Here is a 19,686-nt window from a genome sequence, read left to right as displayed (position 1 = left end):
TTTGGGCCGCTTGGAAACATTCAATCCGCTCGGTTCCATCCAATCCGCCCGGTTTCTTTCGGGCCGCTTGAAAAATATTCAAGTACTTGGTTCTGTCCGAGCCGCTCGGTTCTTTCGGGTACCCGGCTCGGCTCGGTTTTTCAAGCCGAGCCAGGCTCGGCTTGCTTTTTCCGGGTACTTGATCAGCTCTAACACAGTGGGCCGGATTTAAAATTTGCCGCCTTTTGGGTCTTTTTCTTAAGATATCGGAATGAAATTTACGCCAAAAAATAGGAAAAAATTATTCCTTTCTAATGATGTATAATTTAGTATTTTTGCATTTATTTATTTTTTTTTTTAACTTCTTTTGTGATATAAAATTTACTTATGTTTGTTTCGGTACAATATTTAATGCCCCTTACAGTGGTTTGAGCAAAATGTTTGGGAAGCTATACGTTTCCAAGTTATAAGGATAATTCGAATAATAAAGGAAAGTAGCAACAAATCGGTTTGTTTAAATTAAAGATCAGGCTTTTGTGATAAATATCTTCTTTTATTAGTAACTAATATAAACAATCCATTAAAAAATATTTTTATATGCAGTAACGAAAATAGTGACATTTTTCAAATTTGATTAGGAATATCTTCCAAACGCCAAAAAGTTTCACTTTCGGACCAATTGCAATAGTTTCAGTACACTCTCCTCTAAATAATCACGTAACGATCATTTCCCCCCTCGTCCCACTGCTCAAATTATTAATGTTTAAAGTTATCAACGTTGGGTCAGTCCGTATGGTAAAGGTGGGATAGTTGAGCAGAGGGATACATGTTCACAGAGGTGTTATTATTAATATATTTGCAATATTTATTTATTTATTTATATACGGGAAAAAACCCTTTGGTACATACAGAAATAGAAACATAGAAAAGATCAGAAGACACCAGTCTCACCAGTCGGTGTTGCGTTTCCTGGAGCTCGTGGCCGGCTAGGTAGGGCTTCGGTGTGCCTTGATGCTTGCGCAGCCATCGACAGCACCAGGCAGTTACCCTATGGAGACGTCGAAGGTTAAAGAATCTGGCCAGGTACATGCTTACCGCGGTTTCCGGCACTGCCTGAATGTGTAGAGCTTGTCGTTGCTCCTCCATGTCCTGGTCGGGTGTCGGGATCGTCTCACCGGTCCAGTGATCCGTGACAGCGAGCCACGTCGGTTCAGTCCACCACAGCGGATGGTTGGGCAGCTCCGTTGGTGACAATCTCCGGGAGGCACAATCCGCCGGATTGTCCTGGCTTCTCACGTGATGTCATCGGGCGTTTGGCAGCGTGCGTTGGATGTCTGCCACCCTATTAGCCACGTAAGCCTGCCATCTGCTTGAGTGCGATTGAATCCAGCCCAGTGTCACCAGTGAATCCGTCCACAGGTGCACTGCATCGACCGTCAGCCCCAGTGCCTCCAGTGTTCGTGCGGTCAGCCGGGTGAGCAGGTGAGCACCGCACAGTTCAAGTCTCGGAAGCGACACTCGCTTGAGCGGGGCTACCTTCGTCTTCGCAATGATGAGGCTGATCTGCCTCTGGCCGTTGTCGCCGCTGACCCGCAGGTAGACCACGGCCGAGAAAGCTCGTTCGGAAGCATCCGAGAAGCCGTGGACCTCAATGGTTTGCTGGGTCGAAGTCAGGCCCAACCAATGAGAAATCTGCACGTCGCGTAGAGCAGGTAGGGCGCCGATGAACTCACGCCACAAGCTTTCCTCCTTTGATGAAAGAGGTTAGTCCCAGTCCGTCTTAAGTAGGCAGAATGACTGGATAAAACTCTTCGCTCATACTGTGACAGGCGCGAGCCAACCCAGAGGGTTGAAGATCTAGGCCGCTTGACTGAGCACGATGCGCTTCGTGTTCCTCGCCGAAGAACAGCCCTGAAGACAGCAAATCTGGAACCGGTCGTCCTCTGGGAGCCACTGGATGCCTAGCACGCTGTGCGTGGTGTCCGTGTCCCATTGGCGTGAGGACCCCAGGTCGTCGATAGCAATAGTTCGCAAGAAGTTCTGTGAATTTGATGCCCATTTCTGAAGTCGAAAGCCACTCGCCTTGCAGAGATGAGCCAGTTCCACTTGAAGACTGCGGGCCTCTTCGACCGTTGGGGCCCCAGACAGGACGTCGTCCATGTAGACCTTGAAGAACTCAGCGTCATTTTGAAATCGACGCTGCATCGTCGGCTTCGGCCAGGGTACGCAGAGCTGCAAGTTTTGAGATGCCCAGTTCCGGCCGACTCATGAAGGGCACTCAGACGACGAACCGGCCTTCGGACGTACGTCGATGAGTGGCGAGGAAATGCTCCTCGCAGGCCTGCTCGTCGCGTGTCAAGGTAGGTTTCACTTGGACCTCCTCCTGTTCCCAGAATTTTTCCAACTTGTTTGTTAAGTCCGCATGAGCTGAAAAAACTGTACTGTAGGGCTCATTTGCTCTGGATGAGGGCCGTGAGCTGCCTTGACCCCTCAAGTGACGATCCATCCAAAGAATCCGGAAGTCCCTTGCGAACGCCGTCCAGCAGGATCTCGTTGTAGACGTCCGCTCCAAGTAGCAGTTCCACGGGATCCTGATTGGCCTGAAGCGGATCGGCCCATTGCAGGCCATGCATATGACCCCAGCGGTCCAAGTCGGGAAGTGTATGAGGCTTATAGCTGGACAAGTTGACCAAGGCAAATACAGGAACACTCACGCCACGCCTCTGGTCCTGATCCGGCGTCACATCGGTCCACACCAAGCTGCGAGCGCGCGCCGCCCGCGAAGGCCAACGGGATTCGTGCCCGTTGTCGGTTGAGTCCCAGCTGCTTGACGAGTTGATCAGAGATGAGTATTACTTCGCTACCGGGGTCGATCAGGGCTCGGACGACGGCGTATTGTCCAGCTGGAGTATATGCGCGCACCCGGGACGTTCCCAGTATCACGGGGCGCAGTGCGTCCTGGTAGCGAGGGCAGAAGAATAGATAGTGCGAACCCTTGCACAGTCCACACGCCTTGGTTGATTCCCGCCCAGTGGCGATCTGATGCACCTGAGCGGATTTGGTGCCCGCTCGCTTGTCGTTCGTATCCTCTCCCCGTCGCTCGCCCCGTCGATCTTTCAACGCCTCCACGCTGTGGATGCGTGAGTCGATAAACTTCTTCAGCTCTTCCAAGGTAGGTGGCTCCGTGGTGGACCCGAGCGCGGTTTCCCATTTACGGCGCGATTGGAGATCTAGCCGCTCCAACGTTAAATGAACGATCCAATCCGTCGGGCCTGGTCGACCCGTGTCGGCGACTGCGTCGACGACGTCCCACGTAGCATAGTACAGTCCTTTCAGCTCCACGGACGACTCCTTCTTGACGGGCTGAAGGTCATTGAGGCTCACTAGCTGCGCGCGTACCAAGCGGCGTTTGTTTTGGAAGCGCTCCTGAAGCGCCGTCTAGGCACTTTTGAAATTAGATTCAGTAGTCTTAATATTTCGTATTAACTCGACCGCCTCGCCTTTCAGGCAGCCACGTAGATAGTGGAAGCGGTCGATATTTTTTAGCGACGTATCCTGAATCACGAGCGATACGAATAGATCGTAGAAGGGAGCCCATGCGCTATATCGTCCGTCAAAGATCGGTAGGTTAATGCGTGGCAACAGAGCACGTTGCCGGAACTCGCCGCCCTCTGCCTGTCCCGACGGCAGCGTCGCGTTCGCAGCCTGGGTTTGTGTCCCGGCGATCTCCTCTCGCAGGTCAAGGAGTTGAGCCTGCTGATCTATGAAGGACTCTTCGGCTATACTAAAGCAGTCCATCGTAAAGTAATCGTGCTTTCCTTGCTCGGCGGTTCGCGACTCCATCAGCGCCGCGTGCTGAGTCGTGAACTGAGACCAGTGATTTTCGAGCATGTTCAAGCGCGATTGTATCATAGCGCTAGTGATTTTAGCTATGCCTTTCTTTTTCAGGTTGTCGTAGACGCGGGATAAGCGATGAAACATGTCGATCTGAGCGTTGATCTTGTCGGTCATCGCGAAGGTCGAAAGCGAAGCGCGGTCACCACGTGTTCGCGGTAGAAGATTCCAGAACCGGTCAATAGAAAGTTCTCGCGATTACTCCGGACTCCGGCTCGAAGGACCAAAATGTACGAGCACGAGTGCTAGAGCTCCGACCGCTCGCGGATTAGTTACGGTTTTAGGATTAAGTTAGCGTGTAAATTAGTCGTTAAGAATAATCGTTGGGTTAAGTTTGAACTAAGGTCACGGTCACTTTGTATTTACAAGACGTGTGTACAAATATATTACAAATTTGTCCAATTAAACTAACACAGAAATAACACTGAGCTTATTTTACTATAACACGAAAGCACGTGAGAGTTAGCGGCCGAACCGGGCAGTTCGGATTAGAATACTCTGGACCGTACCAGAACAGCGCAAGCACACGAGATAAAGGAGTACTCTTATCGACGGTTCGCAGAGGAAGAGAGCGATCACGGCGATAGATCGTGTCGTTTCGCCGTATTCTGTGACGTCAGCACCCTACCTAACAGCTGTTTGTCCTGAGACGGACTAGGACCGCGTAGGCGATACAAAGCCGTCCGTGTGATGTAGCGAGACAATTTACTAATTAGGTGAAGTGCGCGTCAACAGATAACCCGACCGATCTCATCACAGCGATCGTGCATACCGCGAGTTAGTCGCGTCAACAGTTTTCAAACCGCGCGCGAAATAGGCAGCGCATCCGCGCCGGCTTGGCCTGTGGCTGTTTGGGCCAATTCCAAACAAGATAGTTTTCTATCTTTGCCAAAATAAAATCAAAAAGCGCACATCAAAATAAGACACAGAATATAGTGCACATACAATTTAGAACACATGCAGTTTAATACACATTTTATTTAGTGTATACCAGTAGCACGGTATACTTGCCGATGAACTGGACCATCGCCGATTTCGATAACCTTCACATATGTTGTCAAGGTCGTCATTCTAAACAACATTTCCCTTTAAACTTTTTGGCAGTCGGCCTTGGTTTCGGCGATATTAAAAAAAAATCGGCATAATATTGTTGCGAGCACCGGGTATAGGCCCGTGCATAGCCTGCTGGTGCTCGCAGCTGAAGATAGAAGAAGGTCGGCTCCCTTCAACAGGACGATCGAGAGGCCGAAGAGAAGGAGATCTTGTACCGAACGCCATTGCGTTCGGACGTACGGGTCGCACCTTTGTAAACTATTGGTCTGTGTAACAATATAGTTCAGTCGTGTGTGCGTCCGTGTCTATTATTCTACTCCTTTGCGTCGGGGTGGCCTGTGGTGAAAACGCCCCGGCGCAACAATATATTGAAAGTTACTTCCTCACCGATTTCAATGACCTTGACATATGTTGTCAAAAACATATGAAAAACAGCCAACGGTATTAGTATTGGTTTGGGGCTAGATGGGGCGGGGGGCGCGCGCTCGCTCGCAGGCGCGTAAAGCATGGTAGCGAACCGATGTGAGTATGTGTTAAACTAGGTAATTCTAGTGTTAATTAAAGTTTTTTGCGAATATCTCGCAAACCAAAGCCGCCCCTTAAAAAGTTTAAAGGGAAATGTTCAGAATGATGACCTTGACAACAATAGCGATACTGACCTCATCACGCGATACTCGTAACCGCAGTCTCATTTCGTACATCCTCAAACTCATCGGTTCGCTACTATGCTTTACGCGCCCGCGAGCAGGCTCCCCCCCCCCCTCCACGCCCTAATTTAACCCCAACCAATACTAATACCATCAGCTGCCAAACAGTCGACGGCGACGAGAAGAGCGAGGGCCCATTTCATCGGCAAGTACATTACTATCTTGTGCGTAAAATTTTGCTGTGCGCTATCCTGATGTGCACTAAAAAAACGTGCGTTAAACTGCATGTTCTAAATTGCATGTGCACTATCTTGTGTTTATTATCTTGTGTGTGAAACCTTGCTGTGCGCTATCCTGATGTGCACTAAAAAAATTTGCGTTAAACTGCATGTGTTCTAAATTGTATGTGCACTATATTCTGTGTCCTATTTTGATGTGCGCTGAATTGCAAGTGTCATATCGTACTGTGTAATATTGATATGGAGCCCTCATTTTCAGTCTTATATGCGCACCAATCAGAATTTACACCAATCAGAACCACTAACGTTTGTTTGCGCCGGTGAACTCGATCTACACTCGAGTCGGCCGAGACATAATACTTCTTATATTGTACAACATATAAGATTACATAATGCCACATGATTATTTATTTTACATTTAATATTATTTAAAACATTATTAAATATGTACTTAAATTATTCAGTACACTATTCTGAAGATGCAATTTAAAGAGCTTTGTAATTATCTTATTGGCACTGATGTTCAAAATTTAATACATTTAACAAACTTTACGTTTTGTTATGAAACATAGAATCACATTTCACTTAATTTTGAGTAATTGTATAGAAACACAATTATTATTTAATTACCTGCTGGATATCATAACGTAAGACGGCGGACATGTAAGTTGGCATTTCGGTGATGAGAGTCCAGTATCCCCAATTTTGCCCACAATGAACAATTATGAGAGCCCACATCGGAACCGAAGTGAAAATTGCTTTCCATGGTGTTTTCCTTGCCTGTAAAGGATGACAGAATAGTACGTAAGTGTATTATAAATTTGTAGATTGGTGCTTAACGAATACTGCAAACGACTATTTTACATTTTAATTGTGGAACGACTGCATATATGAAGGATTTTATTTAAATTTATTTTTAAAATATTATACAACAAATTTTTTGAGGCAATGCAAAAAGATCTCAGAGGTTACTAACAGCAATATTTTTCTTTCAATGATTATGTAAACTTTGAAATTTCAGTAGTTTTTTGCGCTGTTCTCTAACAATAAGTGACTGTAAAAATTGTTTCATCATGCGGACTTAACGTTTGAGTTCAACTTTTGAAGTGGAATCACAAATAACATGTTCCAAATATAAGAGTATGCATCTTCTTTTGCAATTCTTGTTTTTTAACAAGTTTCGACACAGTTTTAAAAGTCATCCTCTCACAAAAATATATAATAACGAAACGATCAGGAGGGATCAATATGGGATTAAAATGAATACTGTCTTGCCGTAGTGAATTTATCATGATATATCTCTTTTAATACAGTTTGTTGCTAAGGCCACGATTTCCTCTGAGAATATACGAGGATATAATGAAATGTGCAAAAGATTGGTCTACGTTAGCCGGCATCAGATAAATAAGTAATTTAAAACAAATTCGTTTCGGTATGATGTTTGCCAGAAAATCAATGTGATACGTATCAAAGCAAATTATTAGTTTACTGTATGTGACTGTGTTCACAAAAACGTATAATAAAAATGATGTGTTAATTGTAACATTATAGGAATTATTCTGGTTCTTATAACTCTTCCTATACATTATCCCTAAGATTTACACTACCGGATTAGTATTAGATTGCAATCATTAATGTGTACAGTATTTTGTATTTGCGCCACTTAAATGGAATCTAAAAATACGAGAGGGAAATCTGTTCATATGGAAAAGCCTGGCAGTGCAAGTATCACGTACTAAATCCTGGATACGATAACGAGTTGCCAAGAGTTGAAACGGTAATTGGATGGCTCTGAGAAATGTCTTAATTAGAATATGTAAGAAACAGATAAACGCATTCAAATATTGGATCAATTGTGCTACAACGAATGGAATCAAAATTTCACTAAAAAGATATTAGAAGTCTTGACTGCAAAAAAAACGGAATTAAATGTAAGTGAAAATCTTGAATATTTTATTAACTTGATTAAGAAGTTTATTCATTATCCTTAACTATTTAAGTCAAATTTTCTACATCTAAAATCACTTTAAAGGATAAATTCCAGTAGGGCTCACGGGACATGATGCTGAAGAGACAATCACGCTCACTGAAAAATTGATTGCACTGATTTAAATAAAAGCATTCACATCAGAGGAGACGCTACAGAGGAGACGGATCACGCTACACTCAATAGAGTGCGGTCATTCTATCGAGACAATCTTGAAGCGTGGTTGAGCTTGAGTGTTGTATAAATAAATATACGTGTACATTTTCGTAATTATGGATGAAATATTAATTAAATTTGTCCATAGGGTGTTCTACTTATAACGAAAATACTGACACATAGTGTCGGTTTATTCAAGGTCCAACTGACGCGCTGCGTCTCAGAGTTTCCTGTATAGTAGCATTGAAACCAAGCAAAATGGAGTGAGCATTTAATCTCTTTCTAGGAAACCACCGTGCAGGCCACAGGGTGGACAAAAAGCAGAGTGAGGTCTGAAAGAAAGATCACGTCTTGACTCGATGGGATCACCGTAAGGAATTTTTGCTATTAGGCAGGCCGTAACAGTCACGAATTATATACGTTCGCAACCGGGGAAACCTACCCGTAAGGTTGCCAGCAGCAAGCGACGCCACCAGAAGAAAAACGGTCACCCATATTTCCCCGGTCCGCGCTCCACGATGCTTAACTTCGGAGATCGAACGAGAACCGGTGTTTCCATCGTGGCCACCGCCGTTGGCCGTGATAATACTGACAAGATAGAAGTATGGGATGAAATTGCAAAAGTATTAAATAGAACAGGTGTAACGAGTTATATCGGTGGGACGCCGATCTTTCCCCCGCCACTCGCGCCCGACGCGACCCGCCGCTACCAAGCGCGGCCGCGAGGTGGCCACGCGCCGAGCGGCGCTCGCGTTGGCAAAGGTAGCGTAGCACCGCATATAGGCCAGCGCGGCGGGCCCAAGCGGGAGACTACAGTATTTCCTCGTTAGCGCCTCGATTTTGTGTACACGATACCGACTTTTCGCTATCCCCACCACTTTGTCTCACTCTTGTCCGGCGAAAGCGAGAGCGAGATGGAACGAGAGCGAGCGAGAGGCACTGAAAGCGAGCGAGGACGGTACGAGACAGACGATGCGTTCATGTTTTGCCTCGCTCCGTCTTTCGGACGTCTGACACTCTGTCCTTTGCGGACACGATGGTCGCAAACGCGTATCGTGGGCACGAAACAGCTTCGCAAAATCTTGTCGCAGGCCCGGCTCAAGTCTTTTTTGTGCCCTAGGCGAACTTGTCAAATTGCGCCCTTTATTATAATACATTTATTTGAGTTTATTGATGACCTTACTCTGAATTTTTATTTGTAGTTTAAAACAGTTGCAGTGCAATTTGTAATATTTTATTTTAAAGTATATTTCAACAATACCAGCAATGAAAATACCATTTTGCACCTCTTGTCGACTTTCATTGCTGGTATTTTCATTGTTGGTATTGTTGAAAATATACTTTAAAATAAAATATTACAAATTATACTGCAAATGTTTTAAACTACTAATAAAAATTCAGACTAAGGTCATCAATAAACTCAAATAAATGTATTATAATAAGGGGCGCAATTTGACAAGTTCGCCTAGGGCGCAAAAAAGATTTGTGACGGGCCTACGTCAAGATTTTGCGAAGCGGTTTTCGTGCCCACGGTAAGCGCTTGCGACCATCGCGCACGCTCGCCGCGCACGCAGTGTTCCATCTCGCTCCCCCCTCCGGCCAGAAAGAAGCGAGAAACGAACACTCGGAATTAGGGCTCTGTTCACGATACCGACTCAACGCCGGTCCCGACCAGCGAGCCGCTAACGAGGAAATACTGTACCACGACCGCAGGGATCGACGGACTTAAACTACATTGATGGAGGGGGGAAACACCTGCAGGGAGCGGTGGTAATGTGTGCGTGAGACGCCACGATGGGAGACGAACCAACACTGCGGCCAACCAGCATCGCCGGGAAATATGATATCGACGCTGGTTGGCCGCGGCGTCACTAAGGATGTAAAAATATTTCAAAATATCGATATATCGAGGCATACATATCGATATACGATATATATCATAGAAGAGGTATCGATATATCGAGAACATCAATATAACAACAAATATTTCATTTTACTAAAGAAAGATAATATTAATTCTTTAATATTGCTTGTCAACTTTTATAATAAAAAATGAACTTTTTTAACATTAATCTTATGTTTTTATTTTTACAAAAATCATTACATCCTGAATATTCGTTTCTTGTTTATTTTATTTTATTTACAAAATTCTGGTCCCAAGGAATTTAAAAATGATAACATTGAAAGTCTTTTACTGGTACTCTATCCACAATATTTTTGAAGCCCGATTTGTATCATTTCTGTATGTTTCTATAAAATTGTAACATTTCTTCGTTCACTACCAAATTCAAATTACCATTTGCTATTTGACTCAGTGCATTCATACATCCTGCCCCAGTAAAAATTGTTGTTAGTGGTAGTAAATTATCTTCATTATTGACGTCAATTTTGTGTATATTTGGTTGCTTCAAATTTTTAGATTGTACGAAATTGCATCCCAATGATTTTAACAATCTGTAACATTTAGGGAGCAGGCGGTGAAGTAACACTTTCGAGCTTTGAAATAATTTGTACAGTTTAGTAAATATTTGTAATAAATAATCCATAAATTGCAAATACGCCTTGGTGAAAAGACAATTCAAACTTGAAAATATTCTGTTTACGACATCAGAATCTTCTTCTGTTGATGCCTCCACTAACACACTAAATAAAACTGTTCACTAATTTAACACTATTTTTATACATTCAGATAGTGTTAGCCATCTAGGTGCCGGTGGCTGCCGCTTTGCAGCAGTCATAAACTGTTGCGTAGCTTCTAACATACACAGTCGTCTAGGACTTTGCGAGAAGTACGAATAAAGAGAATGCAGAAACTTCTCAACATGATGTGGCAAGCATTCGCACGCGTGGCGCGCAGCCAAATGCAAGGTAAAGCACAAACTTCGCCATTATCTGCTACTAAACGAAAAGTCAATGAATTATGTGCTCCCACCATGACATTTGCAGTATCCATGCACACCCCAACATGTCACTTATAGGCAAATTATACTTCTTTAAAGAATCTCGATAACACTGATATACCTTTTCTGCTGTAGCTTCCTTAATCATAATTAAATCTAATCAATCTGTACATAACTGTTCTTTGTGAACGTAACGCATTAAAAAGCAAAGAATTTTCATATTGGATACATCTGTCGTTTCGTGGATCAAAACCGAAAAAAATTTGCCCTGTACATTTTCTATAGTTTTTGTAACAATGGACTTATTTATTACATACATACTTATAGTTTTCGTTTTCTTCGGATTCAGAGTACATTTGGGGTTTTGAATGCCTCCTGTGAATTCTAACAAAATGGTTGAATAACTGAAAGGGTCTATTAAGCTCTATTGTATCAGTGCATACTCTTATTTCTACTTTCTTTACCTCGTCTTTAAGAACTCCTTGTCTCTTCATCTGTATTTGTTACTTTTCCATATTTCATGTTGTTGATATGTTTTTCGCTGTTTGCATGGTGCTGTAAATTACACTTCCTTGCTGTAATATATTTGTAACAAATTGTACATTTTCCAAGGTACGGGTCTTCCTGGACTTGTTGCAGCCACGATTGAAAGGCTGGGTCCTGCAGCCGACATTGCCGAAATGTTTGTCTCCTTCCTTCCTTCACAGCGGGAACGATGAAGGTGCTATCACTGCCTATTCATTAAATACTAATTTTTATTCACACAATATTAGAAAAACAATTTCACGAAAATAATCATTGAACAAAGAAACTACGTTCCGTTTCTAAATCTATGATTTCAGACACTAATAAATTAAAGATGCATCTTACTTGAATCGGTCTCTACATCTGAGCTTATAAAAGCTCCACTGCTAGGTCCAGCAATGCTGCCATCACTGCCTATGTATAAAATATCCATTATTAGTACATTTCTAATATCATGACGATACATCAATATAGTGCGTAGTATATACAAAAAATATCATTTCTACAATTCTGTTGATGCAAAAGTATTAAGTATTTGTCTTACCTGATTCCTTATTCATATTGTAACTTCAATTACACTTCATAGAATGAAACACTATAAAAATGTTCACGATTCACTGTGTCTCACGTGGCGTCTACAAAAGCACAGTAGTAGTGCCTGTACGCGCCCGTGGCGTCATTTGGCTTGTCTTCGCACGAGCGTCAGGCATACGGCTAGCACTCTCCCAAAGAGCTCTCGTATATCCAAGGTGCGTCTTTGTATATTTTTCACTCCCATTACCTTCACGGTTCCCAGGGGATAGCGAGTTCGCCTACCTCTGGACGCAGGTCGACATCCACCGTCAATCTTAGGGACAGGCTTTGTCTACCCCGGAGAACATCCTACAGCCTCCGTTTCTTCAGCGGGTTTTACTCACTGAGCGACCGGACTACAGGCTTCCCGGTCAGCGACGCGCCGTTCGCGATTCGCCATCGGTGACTTTCTAGTCAACGCGTTAGTTTAACGATTAGCTTAAGCCACTATTACATTCTTAGCCAGCTGGACCTGACCGGGATCTTTCTACACGCGGTATCCAGCCCAGTAATGCCCGTTATACCCACGAACTCGCAGTCATTTACTCGACGGCCTTGGACTACCGTTCTGAGCCGGCACTACTGCGGCACCTCCAGCACATCCCCGCTAACCCTCAGGAGGAACGATTACGTAAGCTCAGTATTTTTTATTTTTTACGTCCTTTTTAACTGCTGTGCAGAAAATAGCTCTCGGATCACGCCAGCTGGTTCGGTATGGTCAGGTTCGCGGTGGAGAAATGCGACGCGTAGTTTAAGACTTACACCAATTTTAATAATACTATGTACACTTAGCTTTAATACAATAAAACGTGGACAAACGAATTCGCGTGGAGCTTTAATTACGGCTTTAAACGCGAACGTCTTACTTTAATCAGTTAAGGCACTCAGTGAATAGAATTACTAGGAGTATTAAGCAAAGTACAAGCCACAGAGGCTAAGCTCGAGGCGCAAAGCGCGAGCACAGGTTAAGCAAGACAACGAAACGAGCACAGTGATTAAGCGAGATCTGTAAGCGGTGGCGATTTCAGCGAAAAGAGATCGAGGAAATCAGCGCAGATTTCGAGGGAGTCGATGATTGACGGTCCACATGAGCAAACATGCCGCACAGAGAGTTATTATGCCGTAACGCAAGTACATCCGGGAGATGGCGTTGCTAGGCCTATTCTTCTAACAACTGCTATGGAGCAGGCCCCACTTCAAATTAAAACAGGTGTTGCGGCCGCAGGCAGCGCGCCGCACGATTTACTCATCACACCAGCTGGTGGGTTAGCTGCGGCGCGTTTACCATGTTTTCACCGCTAACGATATTCGCGGAGCGCTCGCCCGACGCCCGTTAGTTCCTAGAACAACACCGTCCAACGAGTGTCCGCTTGCACCCATTGCGCCACTATCCAAACAGTTATTTTTCTTCGCGACCGCTTTCGCCAAGCGCCTAGGCGCCATTCTATTATAATAATCGTGTGTACGTGTGTTGTAAGTGTGTTGTGACGTCCCGTGGTTAGAGTTGGATCACGGGAAATAAAGAGTTCTGTCCCACACCTATATCGATTTCATCACCTCTGCTCTCCTTTCCACCGAGCCGCTCAACGCCGAAAATCCTGCACCGCTCAGCGCGGAATCAACAGGTTTTGTACATTTCTCGTACCTTGAAAGTCACATTGTTTAAATTTCCTCCTTGTCTTACTAGTAAATTGTGCAAATATTAATTACCTGCTTCGATACTTTCAACAAAGGTAATAATGCTCCCTGAACGAATAAAATTTTCTCTGAATTAAAGCAGGGTGCATATTCGCCTTCGCCTTTCTTTTACTATTTTTTCTTCATCTTCATCTAATAACACTGTACAACAAAATTTTACTTTTTCCCTGTTCTCTGACATTCAATAGCCGTTTCTTATAGATTTTTGTGCGCTGAAAACGAATCCGCAAAGTATTTGTCGCCATCACCCTCAGTTTTAGACAAATTCGATTTTGAAAAAAACTGCAAATTTTCAACTTTGAACATCTTTTGTGTTGAAACACTAATAGTTATTCGGTTGCTTATTCCGTCAAATTATTCTATGACCCCACTAGAATGCAACGATATAAGTTATTAGTGCATTATGAACATTTAAATATGTTTAAATAACGATCAAAGGGAAAAGGACACCCGAAATGCATAAATTTTTGCGGATATCTTTCTACAGGGTGTCCCACTAAGGAGTGGACAGCGCGATATCTCTTAAAGTATTGTCGATAAAAATATAAAAAAAATATGGAATTGCATGGTTCGAGGGGGCCCATTTATTAGCGCGAACGAATTTTGTTTTCGATTATTATTTTAAAAGATACGATGGTCAAGTTCGGTTTTTCAAATGGAACTATTTTTTTTGAAGACCTGAGTTGATAGTGCGTTCCAAGACAAATTCAATAAGCTTTAATGTATACACTTTATTTCCACTGGTTTTTAAGATATTGCGCTTGCAAATTTACTGATTTTCACTGCAAGAAACCCCTCTGGAATGGCAAAAACCGGGGGCGGTCTTACTGGCGCCACGGGTGGCACTGCCTGTTGAAATGGATACTTACCTGCCAAAGGTCTACGCCAGAAATGGCAGGCCCAAAGGCTGGACAATTCTTTTCTTTTGACACAATCTGCTCCCTATGGTTGAAATTTAGTCTAGCAACTTTCACTCCTCCTAACCTAACCAATCCAACTTGCATCCCTCCCAAAAGAACCGGCCATCCGAGCGTAGAAGCAAGTGCGAAATAAAAGTAACGATGCGCTTCTCGATACCGCAGATGTACCTACCTAAGTAGCATTTCTCACGGAAAAGAATTGTCCAGCTTTTGGGCCTGCGAACCCTGTCGTAGACCTTTGGCAGGTAGGTATCAATTTCAACAGGCAATGCCACCCGTAGCGCCAGTAAGACCGACCCCGGTCCTTCCTATTCCAGAGGGTTTTCTTCCAGTGAAAATCAGTAATTTTGCAAGCGCAATATCTTAAAAACCAGTGGAAATAAAGTGTATACATTAAAGCTTATTGAATTTGTCTTGGAACGCACTATCAACTCAGGTCTTCAAAAAAAATAGTTCCATTTGAAAAACCGAACTTGACCATCGTATCTTTTAAAATAATAATCGAAAACAAAAATCGTTCGCGCTAATAAATGGGCCCCCTCGAACCATGCAATTCCATATTTTTTTTATATTTTTATCGACAATACTTTAAGAGATATCGCGCTGTCCACTCCTTAGTGGGACACCCTGTATATATTTTTCAAAAACTAAGGATTTTGAGAAAATCTGACTACTACATGCGATGCAGCAGACATTTTTCCTTCGGAAACCACCAACAGAAGTGGTAAAACACCTTTTGTTTTCAATACAGAATCGAAAGAGTTTGGCAAAATGTGCGGCGCGGACAGAAGTTCGACAAATGAGGATGTGATGCATAATTTGTTAATAACATCGCATCTTTTAATTTCGAATTTGAGATCACAATGGCCAACTCCATCTGTCGAACTTGAAAAAGACGCAAAATATCTTTTGTCCAATTATGAAAAAGACACAGAAGATGTAGACTACATGGAAGAAGGCTAACATTAGTTTTATTGTTTAAATTTGAATTGTTTAATCTATTTTTATTTTTTATTTTATCTTCATTTAATGATAGGTATATGGAAAAAACAGGTTAATAAACTTGTTGTTTCGGAACCAAGAGTTCAGAATTTCTTTGCTTTTTTTAATCCCTAAAGAAAAATTTGGAAAACTACTATATGATATTATACCAAATTTAATCCCCGACAAATCAAGCAAAAAAAGACAAAAATCGATTAAGAATTGATGGAGATACGAAATTTTGTCCAAAAAAAGTTACTTTGGAACCACTGTGCGACGGAGCGCGATCCACTGCCGCTCAGCCTAATACAATCGCTTAACGCGCGTGAGTACCTTCTGTATTGAAAATAAAACGTGACTCACCACTTCTGTTGATGGTTTCCGAAGGAAAAATGTCTGCTGTATCGCATGGAGTAGTCAGATTTTCTCCGAAACCCTCAGTTTTTGAAATATATAGAAAGGTATCTGCGAAAATTGGTGTATTTCGGGTGTCCTTCTCCCTTTGATCGATGTTTAAACATATTTAAATGTTCGTAATGCACTAATAATTTATATCGTTGTATTCGGGAGAGATCATAGAATAATTCGATGGAACAAGCAACCAAATAACTATTATTGTTTCAACACAACAGTTGTTCAAAGTTGAATTTTGCAGTTTTTTTTTTCAAAATCGAATTTCTCAAAAACTGAGGGTGATTGCGACGAACGGTTTCCGGATTCAATTTCAGCACACGAAAACCTATAAGAAACGGCTATTGTATGTTACAAGTCCAGATGGCTGTCGAACTGTGTTATGTTTAGAGAGCGGAGCGCAAGCGGAGATGAGATGTGTCACATTTTTGTCATTTAATTTATGCAGCACTCAAACAACAAAGCGGGATATGTAATTACGTTTTCTTAAGCCGGAAGGTTTAAGAAGTTGTGTAAAGGTAAGTAGAAACTACAAATTTAATTTTAAAGTAACTTTATTGTGGGTATGGGGAATATGTATAATGTACAGTTGCATGATCTGTGGGAGTCATGGGGTTTGTTATGAATGTACTCGGGCTCGAGGGATAAATGGGAGTGGGATGTGATGTGAAAGGGTTTGTGTGGGGGGAGGGTGGATAGCATAGCTTACATAATTTTCGTAATGCCCCATATCCGCCTGGAACATTAACATTATTTATGTGGTGTTCCACAATCGATGCGACCCTCGCAGAATATAATCGCAATTTGTGCACTATATGTTCCCCGTACGTTCCAAATCTGTCGCCTTACATCGACGTATTGATTTGTTCATACGTATTTTGCAATATTTGAAACGTCTGTTCCACTCGAGGACCTTCCTCGTTTCGTGTTTTTTTTTTCGTGCTCGTGGTGGTGGCGGTGGTGGTGGTGATGGCGATGGTGATGGTGGTGCTGAATTAATGTTATCCGTTATTCCGGACGGTCCAGCAATTTCGCCATCGTTCGGCGGAGTAGATGGCCGGGTTTAACCACAGTCAGCCTCCGCCCCCGTATACAATAAAGTTTCCTGTAAAATAATATATTGAATTAGATTGCTGTTTCAGTCTCAATTAGTGTCCTTAAAATTTGTGTTCTTCATTTCTTTGTCATGTATACCAGTTTTATAGTGATCCTTCCAGATCTTTATACAGGGTGAGTTAATAATAACTGTCTCTTGAAATAACTCGTTACTTATTGTTTTTAGAAAAAAGTGTTTTATATAAAATATATTGTATTCGGTAGTGCTTGTCCAGCACCACATTTTTTTTTATACATTATATTGTCTGAGATATCATCGTGGCCTTCAGTTTTTAAAATGACACCGCATGTTTTTCGAAGTACTATGTTGTAATCGATAATTTTTGCTCAAATCAATAAATAATTCCGGTGATAGTCGTTATTCATTCACCCTGTATACATTCATATATCGCGTCTTTTATACAGTTATGTGTTTTTCTGGTGATAGTCGTTATTCATTCACCCTGTATACATTCATATATCGCGTCTTTTATACAGTTATGTGTTTTTCTAGATGCCGTCAACTACGGAAGAGTGGGAAAGCATAGCTTCCCAGTTCGAAAGTAAATGTAATTTCCCGCACTGCGTGGGGGCAATGTCCTATGAACAGTGGCGGTGAATACTACAATTACAAATCCTTTTTCAGTATTGTATTGTTTGCACTTGTATATGAAGATTATAATTTTCTATTTGTGGATGTAGGCTGCAAAGGTAGAATTTCGGATAGTGGTGTTTTCAAACACACGGAACTGTACAAAAAAAAATTGAGAGTAAAGATTTAGCCTTACCCGAAAAAACTCCACTGCCTAGAATAAATATGAACATGCCGTGCGTCATACTAGGTGACGAGGCATTTTCTCTCACCGAAAATATAATGAAACCGTATTCGGGGAATCACAATAAAGGAACCAGAGAAAGAATATATAATTATCGCCTAAGTAGGGCTCGAAGAGTAGTAGAGAATGTTTTTGGTATATGTTCTTCAGTGTTTCGGATTTTAAGGAAACCAATGCTATTCCAGCCGGAAAGAGCTGAGATAATAACACTAACAATTGTGTATCTACACAATTTTCTGAGAAAATCGACCACTTCGAGAGCATCATACTGCCCATCAGGGTTGGTGGACAATGAACGTAATGGGGAAATAGTAGTAGGAAGCTGGAGGACTTTAACACAGACCACTGCCAACAATTCATCCTTTCTGCCACTTGACAATGTACCTCGGGGACCGTCACAAAACTCACGGAACATTAGACGAGAATTTACAGACTATTTCGTTACCAACGGAACTGTCCCTTGGCAGAATAACTGTGCGTGACGGACATTGTTTAAATACACCCATTTTGTAAAACCATATTTTACTTACATTTCGTGTATTTATGGTTTGCCTGGGTTTATTCCTGTCGAGCAAAAACTGCATTCTGTGGAATGCGAACTATTTAGATTTATATACTTCCTTTCTTGCTGCAATGTAACAATCATTTCAATAATTAAATAAAGAATGCGAATGATATATTCTTCGAATTCAGAAAGTACTACAATACGTTATGGAAGGCCAACAATTTTTTTCGACTTACCTTTCCCAGTACCTACGGAATGATTTCCTTTCGCCCTTTGTTGCTGAAATGAGCCAAGCAAGCTGGTAATTTTCTGCCGCGCAATCATATTCTCCGATTAATTGGAGACATTCCTCGGGTGACCATTCTTCCATTGTTGTATACTCTACATAAAGATATATTTGTATTAATTGAATTAAATCGAACTCCTTTTAATTTAGTTGAGGGGGAGTCAGAATTAGTTTCATCATGAATATTTTAGAGAGACTTTTTTTTATTTACTTTAATTTTTATAGCTGAATATTTGAGAATTATTTTTATAGGATTTTTTATTTCATTAATATTTATTATATATCAATTAAATTCATTTAAATTTATAATAATTTTAATACATCATATTTTGGTAATTATTTGAATTGGAGGTATGGCTGAAAAAAGTTTCTTTCTTATGTTTTAAATTATTTAATTTCTTTTGAGGTTTAAATTAAATTTACAATTAGTTATTTAGTGAGTTAATAGAAAATATTATTTCTATGATATATTTTCCAAATATATGTATTATCAGACTCATTAACTAATTTTTATAAATTAAATTATCTCAATAATTATTTCAATTTGGATTAATTATTTGTAAGGTTATTCAAAATGTTCCTCTCCTGATCAAGTTAATAAAATAAATAGTTAATCTTCAAAATATAAAATTTGAGTCATTCCACGCGAAATCGCACACTTTTCGGAGTAAGATTTCGGATGTTGGTGAAACTCGGATATGTTGTAGTCTTTAGTGATATATAAACGTACCTCGAAGGATTTTTCAAAATTTTAAAAATTGTTCATCTTACAGCTCTTTAAAATATAGAGTTGACCTTTTTTCAATAAATTATAACTGTTGAACTAAGAAAGTGATACAAAATGAGCTTTTGGGAGCTCACAGTGGAGACAAGAGTACCTAATAAAAATTATTTCATTTTGAAGAAACAAATTTCTGTCCATTTATTTTGCAATTGTTCTAAACAAATGCAATTTTCTCAAAATACGTACCTTTTTAAACATTTAAAAAAATGAGGATATA

The 19,686-nt window shown here is 41.6% G+C and overlaps 2 protein-coding genes and 1 pseudogene across 3 annotated transcripts in view; 1 reads left to right on the top strand and 2 right to left on the bottom strand.

Moving 5' to 3' along the window:
• Positions 1-19,686, bottom strand: part of LOC143377199 (putative inorganic phosphate cotransporter) — a 163,058-nt gene that overhangs the window by 36,745 nt on the left and 106,627 nt on the right. The window contains exon 5 of one of the 2 annotated variants that reach the window (XM_076828244.1): positions 6,443-6,592. The exons of the other annotated variant lie outside the window; for it this stretch is intronic. Within the exon in view, the coding sequence (XP_076684359.1) occupies positions 6,443-6,592 (150 nt within the window). The remainder of the gene's footprint in view (positions 1-6,442; positions 6,593-19,686) is intronic. 2 annotated transcript variants of the gene reach the window in all.
• Positions 1,112-1,690, top strand: LOC143377240 (uncharacterized). Its single transcript, XM_076828309.1, has 2 exons — positions 1,112-1,332; positions 1,399-1,690. Exons 1-2 carry the CDS (start codon positions 1,279-1,281, stop codon positions 1,684-1,686), a joined length of 342 nt encoding a protein of 113 aa, XP_076684424.1. The 5' UTR covers positions 1,112-1,278; the 3' UTR covers positions 1,687-1,690.
• LOC143377050 (uncharacterized) lies at positions 16,570-19,650 on the bottom strand (annotated as a pseudogene).

This window comes from Andrena cerasifolii, chromosome 15 (genome assembly GCF_050908995.1).
Source record: "Andrena cerasifolii isolate SP2316 chromosome 15, iyAndCera1_principal, whole genome shotgun sequence".
Taxonomy (NCBI): Eukaryota; Metazoa; Arthropoda; class Insecta; order Hymenoptera; family Andrenidae; genus Andrena; species Andrena cerasifolii.
Note: the sequence above shows the minus strand (reverse complement) of the source record. Positions and strands in the feature narration are given on the sequence as shown.

What these genes read in the sequence shown, in the direction of transcription:
- LOC143377240 (XM_076828309.1), top strand. Translation starts at nt 1,279, where the DNA reads ATGTCATCGGGCGTTTGGCAGCGTGCGTTGGATGTCTGCCACCCTATT. An exon ending in TCTGCCACCCTATTAGCCAC is followed by an intron (nt 1,333 to 1,398) that starts GTAAGCCTGCCA and finishes ATCCGTCCACAG; the next exon opens with GTGCACTGCATCGACCGTCA.